This window comes from Lagopus leucura, unplaced genomic scaffold (genome assembly GCF_019238085.1).
Source record: "Lagopus leucura isolate 7727_CA_CO unplaced genomic scaffold, USGS_WTPT01 Super-Scaffold_100019, whole genome shotgun sequence".
Lineage (NCBI taxonomy): Eukaryota > Metazoa > Chordata > Aves > Galliformes > Phasianidae > Lagopus > Lagopus leucura.
Window position 1 is genome coordinate 3,772,073 of NW_024962273.1, and position 23,831 is coordinate 3,795,903.

A 23,831-nucleotide genomic window follows, 5' to 3' on the forward strand; every position below is an offset into this window, starting at 1 on the left:
CTACTCATCACTTACAACTGAAATTTTAATTAATCTTGGCAAACAATTTCAGAGAAAGCCTTCGTCTCGGAAAACGTTAATTTGTCAAAACAAAATGGTTTCAGGAAATATTTCAGTTCTGACAATGTGTCTAGTGGGAATATTTCCTTTTGCAGTTCAGGGTGAGGAAAAAAGAAAAAATGAAAGTATAGGAACAAGTGAAAACAAGTCAAAATGTATCTCAGAAACCCACTTGTAATTATGCTCAAATATGAGGGAGCTGAGGTTCAAATAATCATTTAAAGACACCTGCAACATGCCTTGGCAGATGAGTGCCACAGCTTCAATGGACTTCAGTGCTTGGAGATATTCTTCACTGATTGTGAAGGATTTAAAAAAAAATAATAGCAATAGCAATTTTAAAATAAAGTGGTGAACTGTTTGTTTTTTTCTTTTTTTCTTTTTTTTTTTTGGGGGGGGGGGGGGTGTTTTGGTTTCTGGCTCTTTTTACTAATTAGAGTTTTTATTTTATATCCATAATACCAAGAGTACCCTGACTTTTTTTATATTTATTTTTCTTTTTTTCTTTTTTTCTTTTTTTTTTTTTCTTTTTTTTTTTTTAACAGTAAAAAACCTATTTTAAAGAGGAATAGTGATTCCATATTACTCCATTTTTCATATTATGCACTGGTTATCAGTGCCTGTTATTAGACAATTTTCTACTGTGCACCTGTGGATGTCCTATAACATAATACTGAAAATGATGATTCATTTCAGGAAGATCTCCTTTGGTTACAAAGGGATAAATAAAAAGTGTATTTAAAGGAATTCAAAAGGCATTGCTAAATGAGCAAATTTGGAGGTTATATATTCACTGGGTATATAACATATGACCCATTGGAAATTACTAAAATATTTAAATAATCAACTTTATCCTAAAATGGAAGAGTATGATTGTACCTTAGCAAGGAGAAAATGGGAGAGCAACCCCAAGTTTGGGAAAGTGGGACTCCTGTTGGTAAGGGATTAAGATTTGAAATTGTAAAATTTGTCAATTGTAAAAAAATGTAAATTGAAGTCTAAATCAGAAAGTAAAGAGGAAAAGAAAGTAAATGAACAAGCAAAAAGCCCCAGAACAGAACGCTAACTTTTGCTTGGATCTAACTCAACTTGATTCTCAATCTTCTGGGGTATATGGAAATGAAAGCAATACTTGTCACTGTGTGTGAAATAGCAATGTCTCACATTAATAGCATCAATTTGGAACAGCTCAACCCCCTCAGTATGAAACTACATAAATTATCCAGATCGAGTGAAAATGACAAACTATGTTGTAAATTGGAGGATATTACATCTTGCAAAATGATCTGGAGTATATAAGTGAATTATTATTGTTATAAATTTACTTTGGTCCAGAAATGAGTTCTGATTAGCATTTCATTTGGACAGTATGCAATATGGCAGAAAGAAAAAAATCCAAGAATATCAAACCAATTATAGTGTTCACGTGCCATCAACTTTCTGCTCCAAGAACTTTGAAAGTTAAGCCAAACCAAACCAATGTAAATTGGTGGATTTGGACATCCTTTTCATGACCACATTATCTTAGCTGGATTGTTAACAACTTATTTTGGAAATCCAATTAGGTACAAATAGGAGAGAGAGAGAGAGAATAAGAAAGAGAGAGAGATGACTTTAGAGTTCTAATGTCCTGATTCTGTGAGCAAATTTCAAAGAAAATTCACTTTTAAGGACACTTCTATCAAGGACAAAATCATCACTGCTGTCAGTGTTTTTTCATGGTGGGCTATAAATACTTAGGGAACAAGATGAAACAAAAGTCTTTCAGAGTTTTCTAACTGGTGTTGGCACTCAAGTATACTGGTAAAGAACGTTTCAGGAAAATTATTCATTGTAATAAAGTCCAACTTCTTGTTCACTATAAGCTGACCTTCTTATGCTTTGGAGTGGGTTTTATCAGAGATGAATTATTGGATTTTGCCCTTGAGGAGAAGAAATATTTTATTTGCTTTATATCACAAACTCCAACTTTGTTTTTGTTTGTTTTAATGAGGAACCTGAGAATAGCACGGACCCACAATTAGAAATGGCAGCCAAAATCTTGATAAAGACTTCAATATGTCCAGGCGTCTAAATCTTATAAGGGTATAAGAAATAAAACTTGTTCAACTTGTTCAAGAATACATCAGCTCGGCTCACTAACTATAGGCAAAGTAAAGCTTTTGTCAAAAGCTCACACAGGTTGTCTTGATGAGAAAGTTAAAAGGCAGCCGAATTCAGGTTTGATTGGAATTCACAAGCAGTCAATTTGATATGCACTGAGCAAAACTGCACTGAAGGTCTTAGATGAATCCTTGTTGAGGAGCATTTCTTGCACACCTGCTTTTAGCCAAAGCACAACTATTCACGCAGATCAACATCAACTCCAATAGCAGCTTGACCAGGCAGTAGAGAAAGAGCACTAAATCCACAAGCAATGTAAGAGTTTAGGTGATGCATTTATCTACATGCAAGTTTTAAAATGTTTGACTTTGATATTAGTTGAAGTTGTTCTGATATTTTATGAACTGCCTTGGATGAAATACTGTCATTAATTCTCATTTGGTGCAGAGAGTGAATCCCTCACCCAAATCACACTGCACTCTAAGATTAACGTATGTTTGAAAATATCTTAAAATTCAATATAAAAAGTAATTCTATGTGTACATGCAGGTTTTTTTATTTTTCTTTCGTTCTTTTTCTTTTTTTTTCTTTAAATACTTGTTAGACCTTGAAACATATAATCTTAAATGATACTAGGTAACTTCATGCATAGGAATCCACGAAACTTCCCCAATTAATGCATCCTGAGGTAGGTGTGGTCCCCTAGCCTGGTAAGAGTTTTATAAAAGAAACCATCGTGCTGGATTCAACAACAAAGCAAAGTACAAACTTGAAAAAAAGGCATTCTTTAGTTAGTCCTTTCATTTAAAATCAGTTATGTTCAGGGCAAAAATATTGTATTTCAAAGGAGCCTATTATGCCTTCCCATAAACAGAAAGATCATACGTTTTAAAACTAAAGTATCATTATGTAATCAAGCTGTTGTATTATAAACTATTTTGTGGGCTCAGATGCCCAGGGCTATCTTTACAAATATTTCAGAGGTCATTATCAGGGTATGTTCTCTTAAAACTTTAATTCTTTCCTCCTGTTTTCATATACATCTTGCCATAAATACCTGATTTATAAACATTTCTCAAAAGTTTACAAAGGGCATAGAAGTGAGGCATTAAGTCAGTTAAAGAGGCAGAAATGCATGAATGCAGCAAATACACCAACGACAAAATAATGTGACTGATGAGAGAATCACCACAAAACAGTGTGCAACAAAAGTAGTTTTATGAAAACATCAATATTTGTGCCATTAGAAGGCAAATCCTGAGGAGTACTAATGAATGAATTCAACATGTTAAAATTCAACCTTGAAAGCGCTGCATCTGGATTAGGTTACAAAAGGTGCCTGAACTTTCAGGTGAATATAGGAGCTAAGAAAAATACTGGTTTTGTCTGACAGAAAGGAAATTGGAGAGGAAAATCATGAGAACAAAACAAATCTAAGTTGCACCACACAGAAGAATACAAAGGCATCAACAACAAACACGGAACACATATAAAGCGAAGTGTGATGAAGAGGTGGTATGAGTGGAAGATGTCTTACTCAATAGACCCGGCGTGCAGCTGGAGCAGCTCAGGTTGAAACAAGCACTAGCTCTGCTTGAACATGAGCATTTGTGCTCAACATGGCTTTCAGGGGCAGAAGAGTTATTCTGATACTGCAGAAGCAGTAAATGGGATGCACTCGGAGACTGGCTAGACTGACCTCAGTCCCAGACAGTCTACTTAAATAATTTATTCACGACTCCATGAAGAAATAACTCAGAGCAAAATATAATTAATCATAATTAGCATGGTTTCATGGAAATCAGGGTCTTGTCTAACAAACTATCATTTTGAAGGACTGGATTTTTGACAGGTCTGAATGACAACAGTATTGAAATAGTATATTTGACTTTCCAAAATGCCTTTGACTCAGCACCACACAGCATTTTGATTAAAGCACTTGCATTTTATGGAATTATCAGGGTATATTTTACATGGATTAAAAACAGGCTCAATGGTAGACCTCAAAATGTTGTAGTTAATGGAATTTATCAGTTAACAATGTCAAAACTGGAAGTTTGGATGAGTGGAGCTCTCAGTCCAGTGCCATCTAATGCCTCTATCAGAGATGTGAGCAAAGATAACGAATTTCTGTTGGCATAGTAAGCAGATGACACAAGGATTAGGAAAGTATTAAATAATGATGAGGACAGGTTAAGTTACAGAAGGTATGAACAGCAGTCTCACTCCAGTAAAACAAGTTTTCACATGGAAAGACGACTCCTAGCTCTCTGGACAAAGGTTGCAGAGGAGTTGGGAGTTTTTTTAAAATAATTAGTTGAATAGGATCTCCCTCTTCAGTATGTCAGCAAAGAGGGTTAATCTGATCCCTTGAATTACAGAAAGAGGAATATCAAACAGAAGCGGAGAAGAGATTGCACCCCCTCATGCGCTGTAAACAGAATCTCCACTCAAGCACTGCATTTGATATTCAGGTAAATGAAAGAAACATAACATACATGCATGGTATTAAAGAAAAAGTGGAGAAGTTATTCTCTGTAGGTACTTATCATGTCATTCACAAGTACTGGACTTACAACTATGACTTATGACCTCAACACTGCTCACTGTGGGACCAGTGACAGGCAAGACCAAATTGAAAAGAACATGAACAAGGCCTTTTTCTTCTTATTAGTTCAAGACTGCATCAGACCAGCAAAAAAAACAATGGTAACAGGGGAAAGAAAGGAGGGGAAATACAGACTAGTTCTTAACAAGCTAAGAAATGAGTCTATAAGAGGTGTCTGACATGAGGTTTAGTGAATCTCTTAGGGAAGTTAGCTAACGAGAAATAATCCTATGTTTGACTGCAATAGTATCAAGAAGATCAGGGGCATTCCTACGTAAGAAGAAAACCTCATTTTTTCTTGTGGCAATAAGTTCAAGATGCAATGAAAAAAGAAAAGCTTGACTAAGATCTTATTGTTTTCAAGACCCTGTAGAAGCTGTTTAATGGAAGCAATTACACCACTGCATATGAGCATTATGTACTGAGAATAAGTAACAAGTGAATATGACTGATGATATACTTTATTCTGTTTTATATCACTTGATGGTAGAATTTCTACGTGGATATTTATATACAGATAAATAAGGGTAGCAGCAGAGCTAAGAAAGTGCAATTTGAAGTAGCACACATTTCACTGCTTTGTGGGGCTGCCTCTTAATGCCTAAATCAAGCTCACTATGACTTCGTCTTCTCCTCTATTGTGTTGCTTTGTCTTTGTCATTCAAGAAGTTTATAACTTAACATTCCCAGGAACAACAAAATGTACTCTGAATGCTCATTGTAATAAGAAATAAAACTAAGCTTGGAAGCTACTCGTTTTGAATGAAACCATCAAACAGGCAGTGCCACTGTTCACTGTAATTTTGCCGTTATCTCCAATATATACTTTCACCGTCCAGATAGTTCCACTTCTTGCAGCTAAACAAAGTGACCTCATTGTTTTCCACTGTATTTTCTTTTAAACATTGGCTGGGATGATTGAGATTCAGGAATGTGGGAAAATGGATTCCCAAGCCACGTCCATCCCCTTTAATTCTGAGCTGTAATTTTTGGCTTGGCTTGAATCACAGTCATCACATTTCAGTCTGAATCTCTCTGTAAAGTGATCTTTCTTAAACATTTCTTTCACTCATCATGGGATCAGAAACAAAGCCATTCTAGTCTTTCAGCGAAACACTTACAAACGTCTCTTTACAGCGACTTAGAAGAGCTGAATTTCCTTTAAAAATGTTTGAAAAAGAGGAGGTTTTCATTGCCTGATTGTCCTCTTTGTGAATCTTGTCATCTGTATGCCATGAGCTACAGCTATTTTAATCTGTTTTTGTTTGCAATCCATTTGGTGTCCGCCCAAGAAAATGCAGGTGATTCTAATTAACTTACTGCTGAAGATGTGGAAAAATCTCAATTGTGCTACAGAAAATTATACACTTAAAACCTTCCCGCTATTATTTATAACAGCTTATTAATGAAAATGATTACATGAATATATTTACCACCTGATTCATCTTTGTTCACTTTTTAAATCAATGAGGTTTATGCTAAAGGGAAAAAAATCCCTACCAAATACAGACTTCAAGTACACACATCGCTCACTGGTTTAAATGGAATGGCAGTATAAAAGAAAATGACATTGCCTTATTTGATGCAATGCAGTATAATGAATGTTTGGAAATATTCGTTCTCTCTGTAACACATTGGTATTTAATTCCGTGCTTTTTTTGTTTTGTTTTGTTTTCTATTTTAATACCTCCTTCACCCCTCCTATTTGTTGTCATTTACTGCAGTTATTATTTCTCATCCATGGGTTAGTCAGTCCATTCTGACCACTCTTACCTGCTTGATATTGTGGCAATATCATACTGTGTGTTCTGATAGCAGGGAATTTCAGGTAGAAAGGTCTGAGTCCTTTTTATGAGGATCAAAAGACATTAAACACTAGTACTGAGTTTTTTCTGCTAGGTCCAGCTACTAATGGCAGTTTACCACCTTCCATTAGTTAGCATTTCTACTACTCTGTACCATGCAATACATGCTATATGTATATATTTATATATGTGTAATAGTCTAACTTGAATGCAATGTGCATGTGGATAATACAGTTTAATTTAGGGAGAATGAAAGCCTGAATAAAGGTTATCATTTCAGGAGAAGCTGATGATGGAAAAACTCATTCAGTATGTGACATGTTTGGAACAGCTGGGGATGTAATGTTGAGTGGCGGGAGAAGAGAGCCAAGGTATTTTGTATGTTCAAGAAATATATACAACATTGCCATTTCTTACATCCCAGCTGTGCCTGTTAACTTCTGGAAACATGTAGAGCTAAGCAATAAAGCATACTTGACTGATATTTACTGCAGTGTGCATTATAAAACATTTTCTACTGCACATTATGATCTGAAAGAGTTAAGCAACATGAAAAATACAGGCACAAGATTATATCTGTCATGGATGAAAATACTACATTTATGCCTCATTGTAATCCATTCATTGGTTTATGGACCCCGAGCCCTTCAGGGAGTGTCACAACTCCACATGATACTGCTGAGAGCTGTATTTTGCTCTTGGATTTCTGATTTAGCTGAAAGAAGTTTGAAAACACATGTAGCCTGACAACTCCCCATTGGCTACGCAGCCGAGGAGGGTCAAGAGCATAAACTATTCCAGCAAAAGCCAGCTGTAACTTATGATCCCTAAACTGGCAAAAAATCTGCTCATTACAGACAGTAGCCTACAAGAAATTTATGCATTTTGTTAAATACTCCCACTTTGGTTAATCTGTGCTTCGTTTTGGGATCCATCATCACCAACATCACGCCTGTGTTTTTTGAGCAACATCTGAGTACTAAGGGAAATTGCACGTGGGGGGTCTATCTCTGTTCTTAGGACTATATAGGACTTTCCCTCAGGTCCACAGACATCAGTAGAAGCTGTGGTTAAAAGCTAAGGGACAGACACAATTCTCCAAACATCTCCTACTCCCAAAGCTGACTTTAAAGAGAATTTAGTGCGCAGTAGGGACAAATCTTTTCCCATCTTTCACAATAGTGAGAGATTAAATTAGAACTCAGTAATGTCACCTCCCCATCCTGACCAGTACTGCTGTTATTGGACTTTTAACGGTTGGAAGTGGAAGAACTGTACATTTGGGCACACATAATCTTCCGCCAAAATGGGTAAGGAGCTTACATTTTCTGGACCTTAGTACCTTTGCTTGGCAAAGAGTTTTTTTAAGGATAGTGACTGGGATATGAGACTTAGGATGGAATAGGGATATTTAGGATGGAAGTTGAAAGACACAGGAGATCTTTTTCCATCATTCCTTGCTTTTTAGATATAGTTGAGGGGTTCAGATATGCCCTGTGTTCTACCTTCTAATGGATCACAGCTATGCTCGGTTCAAGCTCAAATGTCTCAAAGTTATTGTGTCCATGAATGAGTCCTGTAACCATTTGTGATTTGTGGGTACCTTCTGCAGCATTCGAATTGCAATGGCATTCGAATATGGAGTTTATTGACTGTAGTATAACAATAATTAAAGAAACAGCAGCTAGACACTTGACAGTACTTGTTTCATTGCATAATACAGAAGGCTGAATATGTCTTGTATGGTCAGAAATTAGACCAGCTTAATTTTGGATTTCAAATGGGAGGACTGTGCTAGCAGAACTTTGCTCAAATAATGGAATTTGGGCTCTTGTGTGCATCAAATAACAGTATTTACTTTTTAATATAATACTCTAGGCATCTGTCTTTCTATTCAGTGTTTAAGTGGGAAAAAACATTTTAAAAATGATATTCTTAAGGCTGTGGCACCCTATCAGACACCTTGGGTGTTACAAGCACATGCCTATGCAGGAACTCCGACTCTCTTGGAAGATAAATATAGATATGGCTATCTAACACCAACCGACTGAATTTTTAGCATTGCATATCTGACTAACATATAAGTGTGGTAATACAAAGGTGTGTGCATGTATATGCAAAGACAGTTTCTAATTTAATAATATATTTCCCAGTGTACCTCACATTTATAAAGACACACTAATGATTAATATCATGGGATTCCACTGAACTCTCTTACACCTTCTTTGGTACGATAAGCCTCTAGTTTACAACTTTCTTTGACAAGTGAGCAGCAAAAATCATATTTAGCAAATATGGCTTGACAAGTATGACTGAAACTGTGACACTAAGTAGCAGTAGTACACAAAAAAGGTAGAACATTTATTTTTACATGACTCAAGCCTTCCATGCTGACATCTTTTTCCATTGTTAACTCTTAGCTGCAGAACTCTAGTTTTATATCTTATTTTTGTTATAATTCTGACTACAGTTGCTGTTGTAAAGAGGCTCAGGTCACTTAAATGACTTCCTGCCTCCATTCCATTTGGGCAGAATCTGATCACCAAAGCAACATTTGGTAAAACATGTAGTCAGCACAACTATAGAAAACACAGAAATCCTGAACTGGGTTACAAACAGTGGTAAGTAACTTATAGAACCAATGCATACCCCACTACTTTGACAGAAGCCATTCCATAGATCATGAAGAAATGCTTTTCTTTTTATAGTTTGACAAGCATGCTGGAGCATACTATATTAAAATAGTTCAAAACTCATACATGAATTCTTCAGGAGCTCCTGAAAAGAGACTGTTTATGTGCAATCTGAGGTGGAGCAAATTGCTTTCTGTTTTGGGGAAAAAGTAAACAAACAAACAAACAAACAAACAAAAAACAATTGCAAGGAAACATAAAATAATACAAATAACTTTACTGAAACATATCTGAGACTTGCAAAGAATCAAGAAAAAGTATCAATTCTTAGAAGAAAAAAACCTATTCAATAGGAATAAAATGCATTGCGTATCTCCTAGCCGACTTTTGTGTCAAGTAAAGGAATAAATATCAGCATCATTTGATATTTTCATGGAAGATAATTGTCTTAAAATTTCAAGCTACGGGAAGAATTTTTATTTAAATCCTTGCCTTTGTGTCTTAATTGTGAATGCAACAAGGAATGACGTAAGGAAGGTGGAAATCCAATCTCAACCCTTTTATTAGGGTTCACACAGACCTTCTGGTGTTTCTGAGGGCTTGGAAAGGAGAAGTTGGCATACAGTGGTTTCCATATCTAATTTCCCTCTTTAGTCAAAATTCCAGTAAATATTAAAGACATTTACGATAGAGACATCCATGAGAGTTGCTCAGATTTGAACACAAACTCGCACTGTAAGCTGCACTCTTTGTGGTTTCAGTGCATGACATACCAGAACAGAAAAATACAAGTAAAATAAAGGTAAGAAATGAAATCACCGGGAACAATTTCTGGTGTACAAATCCAGATTCTTTGCAAATGTCATTATATTGTGACTGTTTGCGAAATACCTAAACAAATCATGTCTTTGCTCAGTGAAGGCAGAAGGGCAACTAAGCAAAATGCTGCATTGCTTGGTTTACCAGTGTTGTGAGAACAGCCCAGTTCACAGAGACGGGCATTAAATAAGCAGTTTGTGACCTCCTCTGTTTTTGTGATAAAGGAGGAAAATCTGAACACCCAATGACCACCCTTTCCAGAATCTGCCATCTTCCTCTTTGGGTTCGAGTCTGGCTTATGGGGTAATTGTGGTAGAGAATTTGAATGCTTTTATTTTCAGTGGTAAATTAGCTAGAGTAGATGCTCAGCTATCTTAAAGTGAAAGCAGTTTTCATTAGATGTTCTATCTTATCTTCCCACTAAAGTTTATTAAAAATATGTGGCACCTGATAATTTCACAGTGAGTGACTGCTAAATTTCCCCTTCTCTGCCTCCCTGTCTCTCTCTCTCTCTCTCACACACACATACAAACAGAGGAATGCTTCTCGACTGTCAAACTTCATGCCAAGATTTTGTTCAATTTAATCTCAATCATATGAGTTAGAGGACTATGAAACAAAGTTTCTACCAAGTACGCTGACAGATTTTTAGTTCTAGTGACTCCACAGGGCATCTCTCAAAGTACAGTAAGAAACTTTTCTTATTAAAGATTTCTGAACTTACCCGTTTTCCATTTAAGACAACATGAGCAATATCACCATAAAGAACTCAACACTTGCTAACTGATACCATGCACTCATCAAAATTATTTCACTTCTAAGTAAACAAAGAGCTGTGGTACCTCCAACACCATTGTGTGGTTGCTGCTGGCACAGGAAAGCCATGCAGTGGCAGCCGCTTTGGTGCGCTATGTCACGTAACCCCATGTCAGGACTGACAAATCGAAACGTACAGTTTGAAATAGTAGGGAAAACATTTCCTGGGAAGATGGGGTGAAGAGGCATAGAATAGTCTGACCCTTTCTTTTGAGGACTTTTTTTTTATTTTCTGGGCAAAGAGAACTTGAAGAGAATTCATCACTTTGCTGCTGTTTCAGGAGGTTTCATGGCGATGTTAAGAGCCTCAGTATCACCTTTAACGGTCCATAATATGAGTTACTGACCAAATTTTTGTCCCTTTTTTTTTTCTTTTTTTTATATCCTGAGAGAAAATCTGCATATTTACATTTCAGATCCAAATACATTTACAATGTTTCTACAAGTTTAAGACCCTGATCCAACACAACACTGTGTAGAACATCAATTGACCATAAAATTGGAGTTATTCACTTCCATAAAGAGAAGTCTACTTTTGTTCTACTGAACTGATCTCATGAATTATACAATGAAATTACTTATATCATTTACTAAGTAGAGAAAACATGAGAAAGCAGTTCCTAGTAGCAATAATTGTATCCCCAGAATTAGAATTACTTCAAATGTATCTCTATCACCAGAAAAACAAGGTGCATAGGAGACACTGAGAACTGAATCAGTCTGTCTGGAAGTATTTGGGATCGAAGCACTGTGGTTCTGCTATGTTATAAAACAAAATGGCCACATTTTGCTCTCATTTACATCCATGTCATTCCACTGAAACCAGTGGGCATTGTCTGTCTGTGTGAAGACAAAAAGAAGTTGGTTTTCTATATAATTACATCCATGATCTGCGAGGATGCTGATTAAAATGAAACAATCTGCCGAGCGAATGCACAACCAGAGGTCTTTATATGACTTGTTGATTCCTGGGGGGGGGTCCTCATGCACTAGCAAATTTAGGGAAGATTCAGTTGCCAGATTGCTAGCAACGTCAACTTCATAAATTCAGAGGAGTAAAATATTATTAAAAAAAAAAACAACCCTTCACTTAAAGAAGAGAAACCGTTACCATAACGTCTCCTTTTTAAGCTGGTCTTGCTTTGCCCTCTGCTTTGCTCCTGAAGCTTTCTGTTGATACAATTTCTCTCACTTAGGCATCCATCCCATTAGGCTGCTATATTATACGGTTAAAACATTGATGTAACACAAGCTGCTACAGCAAATAATTGAAGTAATAAAATACAACTGCAGTTATTTGCTCCCTTGAATTGCAGGCAGAAAAAAGAAGGCAGGATTTTTTAACTGATTCTGTCGTGTTGCACACAGACAGGAAAACTTTTTACCTCCTCCTTTATTGCAGTAACACTTTTTTTCTGAAAATCATAGTGAAGTTGTAGTAATTTTTTATATTTTTAACAGGAAAAGTAATTAGTCCACGGTGTGGAATTACCCTTTCATTATTTCCTTTAAAATTTAAGGAATGGAGATGCTGAAAGAATCTGAACATACAACTACCTTTTATTTATTTCCCCCTCCCCTCCCAAAAGAACTTAATGGACTTAAACGTTTTTACCTTGTGAACATCTCTAGGCCAGAATTATTTTGCCAAGTTTTTGCCCGAAGTGTTCCATTAATGGCTGAACTGCTAAGTCTGACTCAATGGGGTTTGCAGAGGAAATCTGCCAGATCCTTGCTTGTGAGGATACATGCAATGAATTGGGACACGATGCCTCACATCCTCAGCATTTCAGGAGGATGAGGGGATTTATTGTTATTTATTTACTTATCTATCTATTTAGTTCTTCTATGACTCAAAGGTGGATATCCTCAAGTGTGTGCTTCCTTTAATGTGAGCGGGAGGTACATCAGGACCTTCAAGTGCTTAGTGGCACAGAGTGAGCAGCAGTTACAGTCAGCTGGCTTTACATTTCTCTAGATTTTTTGTGTCTGCATGTACACGTCAACTATTTGATTTAGAAAGAGTATTAACATTATTTTAATACCAAAAAAATGTTGTTTGATTCTTTTTTGTTCCATAGGTTAAGTGTTTTCTTTTATTTATGATGTCTATTGAAAAAGATTTTATGGAAAATTCTGAAGACAAAATGCCCTGTTTCCTTCTACGTGTTCACTAATAGATATATTATACAATGCTAGAAAAAGGCAAAAGGCCAAACTCATCTCTGGTGTAATTCCAGTAAAAGCAATAAAATTACCCAAGGCATGAATTTGGCCCAGGCACTGCAGAAGTTACTCTGGTGCACACTGAGTGTCTGCTTGCTGTTACTGGCAAGGCTTAAAATACAAATTCCCCCTTTCTCATAGAAATGGATACATCTCCCTGGAACAGATTAATCAATGAAACAGGTATCAGGTAGCTATGACAGACACAGCAACTGGCTCAACTGCCTGTCTTTTTTATGGCTTCTTCTGAGTAGATGCTTTTGGAATTTTTATATTTATTTTCTCTTTTGTGTCTTGTCATCGCAAGGCTCTCTCTCTTTTTTTTTTTCTATTCCTTTTTTTTTTTTTTTCTGCTGTTGTCTCCTCTTCTCTAATTTGTCTTGTACGCTCTTCCGTGATGTTTCCTGTTGACACTTCTCGATATTTTTCCTAACTCGGAATGTGGCTTTCTAGCAGACACAGAGGCCCCAGAGTGAATACCCGTCAGAGCCAATTCTGTCTTGGACCTTGCACAGCGCTATTAACTAGCTCTTGCTCTAAGAAAGGTGGCTACAGTGGGATTGCCTGAGCCTGAAGACAGAAACGGGGCAGGGAAAGCTTGCCAATATGTTTGCATTATATTCAACTGCTATTAATTCCAGCTCAGAAGAAGATGAAGAAAAACACAACAACACTTTAAATCACAAACTTACAAGGGCTTTTTTCAGTACTTGGTCATTTTCTCTTGCATTCATCTGTAAGTTTAAGTTTGTGCTTGTTGGCCACTTTAAAGTAAACATAGTTCAATGCCCTCAGAAACAGTTTTCTTCAACCCACTAGAATTCCCCGGAAAAATGCTTTATCTGCTGAGCTGCTGGATACTTTTGTGTGTGTCTAATTTTTTTATCAGTTTGTTTTACTCTTTTTTTCTTTTTTTTTTTATTTTTAATTCAGTGCTTACAAACGTTGAGAGCAGAAGTCTCCTTGGAACAAGATAGAATCATAAAAGACTTCAGGAATCTCATCACAAGCTAAAGAGTACAAATTGCACATTCTTCATGGAAGTATTAGCTTTTGGTGCGTGCCTGGATCCAAGTATAATAGATTATCCCAAAGTGGGAAAGAATGAACAGAACAAAATTAGCAGAACTGGGAGCTCAGATCATTTGATGGGGCAATATGATCTCTGTACTTTCAGGGTACTGAATGCTAAAGCCACTGGAAACAGTATGTAAAATTATATTACAGTAAGCAAGGAAGTATGTGTAGGCCTGGGAGAAGAAAAAGAGACTGGAAAATACCTTTCTAGAAGAAAATAAGTACAGAACATCAGTGAATGTGCTTGTAGGAAACAAACTACTATTCACGAACAATTTCTTATTCTGAGGGTAGAAATATGCAGTGAAAAATTTATGATAGAGAAAATACAAATAAAATACTTTTTCAATGGTTGTGCAGGGGCCAATTGCTACGGGAGAACAGTCCCACACTCAGGCAGAAGTATAACGCTGCACTGTGACCAGCATGGATTTCCTGAGGCCGTCCTTCTCAACAAAATCTTGTTGGAACTTATTTTTCTTACCACCATCTGATGGGTTCAGTTTAATGGTGCTAGGAAGTAGCCCAGGAACACTGTATGGTTAATGGAAGCTCAATGATGATGGTGAATACACTCTGGCAAAACTACCCAGAATTCTCCAACTTCCTTCCTAGAGACTGGGAATTTTGGTACCAAATTGCTTCAGCTAAACACATGCTAGAAGATCAAATTGCTGAACACAAATCTAATAACATGGAGTATCAGAGTAGAGAAATACCTTGGCTGAACGGGCCTCGTGTCTTCTGTCATCCCCACCTCTCTCTAATAATCTACTCAGCACACCAGGCCAAAATGCATGATCCCACATGGGAGCCATCAGTGATCAGTGTTTGGAGGCGTTCTGGGATTTTTTTCAAGTTTTATGCCACTTTTTCTTCCATTAGAAAATGAGATACTGTTAAATTGTTCTACACTTTTTTTTTCCTAGCTATATAAGTATATTCACAATACATTATGTTTTTAAAACTCATTTCCTCTTTTCTTAATTCCTTAAGATAAGCGAACCTCCCTATGTAAACTTTCTACCAGAATACTGACTACCTTTAAAGCAGTATGTGATTTAGAAGGTAATATTTCACTTTTTTTTTTTTTAAATATAGATATTTAAAGTGCTTTTAGCAGCACTTTAGCATTTAGATTAAGAGATAAAACAGATGAAAGGACACAACCTTCTGTCACAGGGCAGAATGGCATTTGGGAGGTGAGATAGTTTAAAATACCTTTTTAATCTTCGTTTGTCTTCATGAAGATGACTGTATTTCTTTACTGCACTCCATAAGGTACTTTATCTTTGCTCAAGACGTTTTCTTTCTCAAACACTAAAGATTCTGGTGTATGAGACTTTGAGTATTTGTACAATCCTACAATAACATTATGCCTAATCAAATTGTAGTTAAGGCCAAACCGAGTATCTATTTTAGATGCTCTGAGGTGTCAAACTCTGGATGCATTTAAAAAAATCTGGTTTTCAACTTAAAACGTTTCTCACAACTGTGGCCCGTGAAGTCTGTGCACCCATCCATCCTCTCAGGGACTAATGGTCATTTCTGAAGCCTTGTTCAAGGACCCAGCACAACCCAAGCAAAAGCCCTCCCCTCAGGATGAGCTCCCCACACTCTGGGGTTTTTGTCGCCGTTCTCATTTAACATGATTTGTTCACTGAAACTCACAGCAATGAAACCCTGTAAATAATAAACTGGCCAAACAGAGAAGATAACAAAAGGAAATAGTTAAGGTACTATAATAATTTTAGCCATTCTTTTTTCAGGTCACTATAATCTGCCCAAAGATAACTAATTGTTCAAAGTAAACATTCCACTCCAACCACAAAAGGAATCCATTACACAAACATATAATTCACAGTCATTTTTAGTGGGTTGTAAACAGTTTGGAATGAGCATAAAATGGGACAAAAATCAAAGTGAGCATTTAGAAATGAAAAAGTGTTTGCTACAAAAGGTCAGTCCCTTTACTTGGCAAACTATGTAGAAAAGCCTGGGAAAATGTTGAACACACAAGCAGTAAGGGAATTTTAAAGCCAACAACCTCCCTGTTTCTTTAAACAGACATCGGAACCTATAACTGGATCCTGTCAAACAAACGACAGCAAAAAAACATAACAGCTGCTAAGAAGTAAAGTTGAAAGATAAAGTTTTCTAAGCTAAGAACCTCCTCAGAAGTAGACTAAAGGTCTTCCTTAAATCTTTAAGCAAGGTTATGGATCCCAGGGTGGCTTTTAGGCATTGAATCAAATATGTAATTTTGTGTATCATTCCTGTCAGAGCATCCTGTGCTCCAAGAAAAGCAACAGAAAACAATGTCTGCAATGTCCAGCTTAGAGCAAAAACTGTACCTGTAATCATGAGATCTGCTGCCTGTAGTGTCATTTTTAAGGCATTTACTCTGATTTGAGAGCACTAATGTGGATTTGGGAATATAGGGAGACAATGAAGGACGTTTCAAAAGAGAGATGAAAGTTATATTTCTCTGGAGCATTAGTACTGTATTTCTTTGCAAAATCTGAAGTATACTGGATACCCCCAGTAGTTTTAGGATACTGACTGCTTGGGGTGTTCACTTACTCTGTCATTAGACTCACAGACAGATGATCATCCCTGGAAAAGAGTTTCATATCAGGCTACTTTCACGCAATAAAACTTTACTGTGAGAAGTACTAGATGGCATTTTGTTTAGCTACAATGCAGACTGGTATTTTTATTTTTTGTATGTGTTCTACTCATGCCTTTCACTTACTTTAAGAAATGCAAAAAAAACAGCCAGGACTTCTAAAGGATCGTGTATAGCAAAATAAATAAGAGACTCAAGAAATGACTGGAAGTCATATCTGGCCTGGAAACAACAGAAGTCTTGCAATGGATCCCACCCTTGGCAGGAGCACATGGCACATGGACTCTGTGCAGGGAGGACTGTCGCAGACTCAGCTCTGTGGGCTTGATGCTTCCCATATGACACCTCCTGGTGACATAACCAAGCATGGATTGAAAGGAGCAGGACAACAGATCAGAACAGCTCAAGGTCTATCCAAGGTAGGTGTTGGTGGCAAACAGAATACCCCCCAAAAAACCCACATGGATACACTGTTCTCTGAAAAACTTTCCCTTCAAGCCCCTAAGAAAGCACAAAGTGAAATGATAGAAATCTTTGAGCAGCCACTGTATTTCTTCAACCTGACTGACGCATGGTTCAAAATTATTCCTTTTCCAGATCACATCATATTCTCACCTAATTTTTCTATCAAGGACACTGCATTCAGTGCCAAGGGTCCAACACTCTTTGAGAAAATGCTTTTGGCCATTGTGGCACAGATCTGTACATTTAAGTACTTGGGGCACGAATTTCATCAACATTTGTGAATGCATAAAAGAAAAATGAAGAAAAAAAACCCATTGTTTTCTTTCCCCACTCAAAAAAAAAAAAAAAAAAAAAAAAAAAAAAAAGGATAATTAACTTTCCAGTTTACAAAAATGTGTACATATTTAATTGCTATCTGTATTAAACTCCACTACCAGCTCTGCAAGATGGCTGATTGAATAGATAAAGACCCTCTGATTTCCAGTTTTCTTTCAATAAACACAAAAAGAAGCTGAAAAAAAAATGGAATTCACTCTTGAACAAATGCATTCTTGTTGGACAGATAAATATGCATTATGGAGTGAGAAATTTTATACTAGACCTTATAAAGCACCTCTGTCCTGAAGTGGTGAATGAGCAAACAATAGCCTAGGGGACAAACAACCAAAATGTGATCTAAGTTGCAGAAAAAGATCAGAATAATTCCTCTGATTTCAATGTAGATATTCATTTAAAAATAGTGTAACTAAACAGGAAATCTTGCCAACAGTTAATGACACCCTCTACATTTTTAATCTGTGGTGGGAGAATATTAGTACAGTTGGCTATTGTATGTAATCTCATCCACACAGGAACATATACTAATTAATACGGCTTATTCCGATCTTACTTTCTGTGCACAGTGATAATGTTTTAAAAAATCACACACACACACACGAGAAAATCAATAGATAAATAAAAATTAAAACTATGAGCTCATAAATAAGAACACAACCATACAGCAAAGTATGAGTATTTTGTAAGGAACATTTAGGGTTAGTCTCCTAAGGTCTTTTTTCCCAGTAATCCTTTACAGTAAATGAAACACACAAGCAACATTTTTTGGTACAGTTACATTATGCAGACGATATATTTTCTAAATAGGAAAAAAGCAAATTTGGAGGGGAAAAAAAAAAAAGCAGCTTTCTTTCAACAGCCAATATGCCAGCTGTACTGAGTATTTAGGCCATCTTACTAAGACTATGAAAGTAAACATACAGTTTTCATTAAATGTGCCTTTCCCATAATTGGTACATAAGTATTTCCCATGACTCTGCAGTTGAGTATCTTGGCTGGAGGCGTATCTGGCCATTAAGAGGAGGACTTCAGATCTGTTGAGTTTCAGCCATGCCGGGAGACTTGGCACCTCCACATACTGCTTCCTAATACCAACCCCGGTATAAAATGTCATCAGAAGCTTGCATAAACATTGGACTTAACTTCACATAAATTACTGCTGTCCTGAGATAGTTTATGCCAGAACTTAGTAAAAACAACACTCTGAGTAAATAGAATGTGAGTAAATGCACGCATCTTGATCCAAGAAAATGATAATATAAAAAATTGTATATCAGATAGAAACTCATAAATACAGTGATCAAATTAAAATTTTTATATCATGCGACACGATTAGCTTTTATGTTCATACACAGTAGACTGAAGTGTGTATGTAAAAGGGATGGACTTCCTCCGTGTTATAGGAAGTTTGAAGAAAACACGTGTATAATAGGATAATACTCAGAAGGATGAATTTGGTGATATTTTCTTCTGTGCATATTTCATACAGACAACAAACATCTAATGAGGTTTCTTGGATTTTTCTATTGCAGTTCATCAGTGCAGAGACCTTTGGCCTTACTTCTCCTGGAGTAGTGATCAGAGACCACAAATCATCCATAAAATATCGAATGCATCTTTTGGAGAACCCATGCTAAGTTCAGAACCAAGCAGTCAATCAGAAATGTTCTACATGGTGTGGCATTTTTATCATGCAATCTCTGCCTTTCTATGTTGAGTTCTGAATTTCTCCTTACAATTCCTGCACTATTAATAGCCCTTCCTTCATTTCACATATCCCATTTCTTTGTCTCTCTCCTTTCATCCATCCTCTAGTCTTCCACCAAGAAACCAATACTACCATCTCCCCCTACCGAGCGATCTCCAGTTTGTTAGTCTCTGACTTCCTGCCAATCATTCTGGGAATAGCAGTATCCCAGTGCTCTCTTTGCTGTATAATTAAAGCATGAATTTCCCAGAGTTTGAAACTCCAGGGTAGTTTTATTGCACCTTTCACTATAAAATCAGGTAGCAATGATGGAATTAAAATAGCCTTTTCCTTTGTGGTTAAGGGTCTAAATGTCTTTTTATTTATCATTGGCTCTTTTGTTCTGAGACTCCAGTATATGGCAGTGACAATGGGTTCACCCAGTCTTATTCTGAAAATAAATTTTCTATCTTTTGCAAGATATATGTTTCCCCAGATCCTTGGAACAAGTTGTAAACTCGTAACAGATGGTGATGAAGCCTCACATTTTTATACAATACATTTTAAGATTCTGCATCCACCGCATGTACCTTCCAAAGAAAATGACCTTCAGTGAGAGAAGATACAGCCAAAAGGAAGGAAGGAAGGCAATGGTGTTAAGCATATCTTTTTCTACTAAGAAAGTCTCTCTTAATAAATTAATCAAAACTTTAAATGAGGATGAATACTCATTCCATTATCCTTCCAGTATTATTACTTTTTAAAGTAACAAGAAAAACTAGGCTCTTGCATACATTTAAAAAAAAATAAAATTTGGTGCTCACACTAGAACAACATTAATTTTCATTGAATACAATTCAGAACTTACTAAAACATATTGGCATTATGTTCACCAGAGATTTCAGAAAGAAAGTTGCTGACATGTTATCAATTTTTAACATTTGCTTACCTGAAGAAAGACTAAAATAACAACATATTATTTATCAAAGAAGATATAAGGAAGAATAATCACAAATGGGTTTTATTAAGGTCTTATTGCACAAAGAAAATGAAGATATAGGTTGGGCATAGTGCAATCCATAACTGCACCGTAGAACCATCTGCTTGACTATTCTGGACATTTGAGAAGAGTAAGGTTAAACTTTTTAAAGTTTTTTTTAAATTAACATTAACAACATAACATTTTCACATTAACACAGAAACAAAATATAGCGTTAAATACTAAGGTACTCACCTCTTTTTTCAACTGCTTTTATACACTGTCTCACAAACTGCGGGACCGTAGAATTCTCATGTTCACATACCAAGTGCAAATGGGAGCCAAAAATTTGATCTACATTTTGAGGGGGGAAACAAACAAAAAACAAACAAACAAACAAAAAACAAACACAAAACACAGAACAATACATTAAGCATATTAGTAGTAGTAGGGTTTTTCTCTTTTCTGAGTTTGCATATCAATTAAAAACTCAAGTATGAAAGGTGGGCAGACAAAGTTGGAAACAAATCCTCTCTGAGTCCTAATGCTCATCAACTTCAGCCCCAGTAACAAAGCTCTCGATGGTTACTTGCAGTAACACTCATAAACCTGAACTGGGCTGAAGCTAAAATTTTCATGTATACCATGATCTTAATGCTTGCAGGCTGTGGTCTCTGGAATGGATGTGTCATAAAGAAGTGAAGTCTATTTTTGAAACAACGCTCCTTAATCCTATTGAATCCAAAATCCTGCATAACAACTAACAATCCAACCTTGACACTTAAGCCTCTTCCACGCATGTGGAGTTTCACTCTCATCATAGAGCACCATGTGGTTGCAAGGGCTTTATTAATTTCCACCATTAGGACTCAGAATATAATTTCATCTAACCCTTACAGGATATTTTAATCATCAAATTACCTGTTTGAAACATGCAAGATACTAAATGTCTTTTGATGAGAATGGCATATGTTACACCAAGTTTAACTGGTGACGTGTTCCTTCATTGATATATAAGCATTCGGCCCAATAATGCTATGTTTTCATTTTTATCATGTGAAAGTTTTGATTAACTCAGTGCTCATCCTAAAACATAGCTGTATAATCATGTTAAACTCTCCAGATAACTAATTAGCTTCCTCCACCTCATTTCCACTCTATATGTTTGAGAAATTATGAAAAGAGCCATCATTAATGGGGATGTTGTCAGCTAGAATCAAAATGAATCAAACAGATGAACAGAACTGTTCAATAGGAGCCAGTTAAATGTTCAAACAATAGGCCTATACTACCATCATTTATACAAAAAGACAGTCTCCATATAGCATTTCAACAGCATACATTTTGAAAATTGGTGTAGAGGCTTTCGAAAATGTTTTTGAAGACAGTTGAGGGGAGCGAGCACAAGGTTGGGCTCTGTAGGGCAAAGCCACCAAGCATGTTCATTCCCAGGGCAGCACGAGTGCCTGCAGTCCTCAAGTTCCTGTGGCACCAGGATACTTTCTCCATAGACAATCCCACCATCTTTCACCTTAATCACTTTGAATAGTTCTTCCTCAAAGAAACTCAGCTTTTTCACGATACCACGCCAAGTTCTGTGTGATCATTTTCTGCTTTGGAATAACACTAGCTTCACCTTCCTATCATTAACCGATGCTATTTCTTACTGAGCACAGATATGGGCAGCTTGACTGCCTTTGCTTTCCAAATACCCCAGAAAAAAAAAAAACAAAAAACCCCATCCTGAGAAACAAGATGGGGAAGGCTTTGCAGGAATTCACCAGAGAAGCTTATTCAGCATACCAATGAGGATGGCATATGCACCAAGCGTATCTCCCAGTGCATGTGATCTGCATTTGGGTAGAGTACACCAAAGCCTGAATTCAAGTTAGCTGTAGTTTTGGCTGCAGAAGGAATGCAGGACTGGGTTCACAGAACAACACTGAAGAAGTTTGTGTGCATGTGCGCGTTAAGCATCAGCAAACAGGCTGTTACATGTTTTGGGGTTATGTTTCTGACAAAGCACAGTCTGGTTACATATTCTTCATAAAACATTTATAGCTGCCTTCAGTGGTAATTATATATACAGAGATTTACGATTAAAAAGTACTAGCACTTCCTCCTTTGACATCTTAATTGTGTTTGTTTTTTTCTTTGATATTAGCAGAGACCTGTCAAATTCTTTGCATAAGATGGAATGCTCTTCCATGTAAATCATGTTAAAAAAGAAGTAAAAAACAAATATATTTGTAAACTATTTTGGGAATAAAACAGGCAAGGAGCTGCACTGCGTTTAGATGGGCAGCACTTGAAGAACTGAATGGAAATGAACGCAAAGAAGTTCAGCAATATCTCTGTTATATCCACTTCATAATACCCTTCCAGGATTTTGCAGTTACTCTTTTATTCTTTAATATGAATGCAGAACATTCGCTGTTCCTGGGATGAAATTTTGATAAGTCTGAAAACAGATCTGTAGTTCTTACCTTTTCATCACCCCTTTTCTGGATGTGCATTCTGTACCTTCTCCAGCAGATGATTTAATCCCATTTAATCCCATTTCACATGCCCTTCAGTATACAGATACAGTCACACTGTACAGTTTTGAAGTACTTGACCTAAGGAGCCATCCAAATATTCTGAATTCTGGGTGCTCCTAAGCCACAGGCGCTGTGACTGTATCCAGCCAATGGATTTTTACTGGATCTGTTTCTGTACATAAACATGGAAATTGCAGGAGTTACAACCACCATGTTTACACTCTTACAGGTCATGGGGATAGCTGGGGAAATCTCACTTTATATTTGCTTGTGCAGCACTTTAAATACAAGGCATTATCTGAACGGCAAGTTATTAATTTTTGTATAATAGATTGATGTGTAAGTAAGGTATAAATATTTGTTTCTTATTCTTTTTATAAGTATGTATATTCAAATATAGTTTGAGGAGAAACTATCCAGAACATTTTTTCAAAGAACAGAAACTGCTCCCAAAGGGATAAAGGAAGCAAAAAAACCCTTGTTTGATTTATTTGTGATGAAGTCCTTCAAATCTTCATTTTTTATGACTTGAAAAAAAAAACCCAAAAAGATGTACACAACACTTCTAACCTCCTGTTATGACAGTTTATGTTTCCTATCCAGCTTATTTAACTCAAATGCCTGGGAAATAGACACAATTACCACCTTATGGAATGCTACTTAACTTTAAATGCTCCCTTCTGAATAGAAATCCACTTTATCTTCTCAGAGTTATTCCAGTTTCTCAGGAATTATTTCCTCTATAGGCTCCTGAAACGCTCTTGTTTCATCATTTAAAAATTTAAACTAACAATTGTTCAGAAATATCTTTTATTAGAACAAAGGCAATTCCCATACAGTGGATTCTGTTCACAAGAGCTTGTACAAAGGAGCTGCATACTATGCCCATATACAGCTTTAATCATTCACTCTTTCAGCTGTTATCAATTTAAAACCAATGAAACTCCCACACTGAGTCCATTTGAGCAGTCAATTTTAATATCTTGGGGCATCTGTAGTTATTCTGAATTGGCTGCAAAAGCAGAACTAACAAGTTAAGCTCTAACCA

The 23,831-nt window shown here is 36.5% G+C and overlaps 1 protein-coding gene across 1 annotated transcript in view; it reads right to left on the bottom strand.

The window, feature by feature from the left end:
• The window catches only part of ARHGAP15 (Rho GTPase activating protein 15), a 316,032-nt gene that overhangs the window by 104,603 nt on the left and 187,598 nt on the right, over positions 1-23,831 (bottom strand). The window contains exon 10 of the mRNA XM_042877717.1: positions 20,499-20,597. Within this exon, the coding sequence (XP_042733651.1) occupies positions 20,499-20,597 (99 nt within the window). The remainder of the gene's footprint in view (positions 1-20,498; positions 20,598-23,831) is intronic.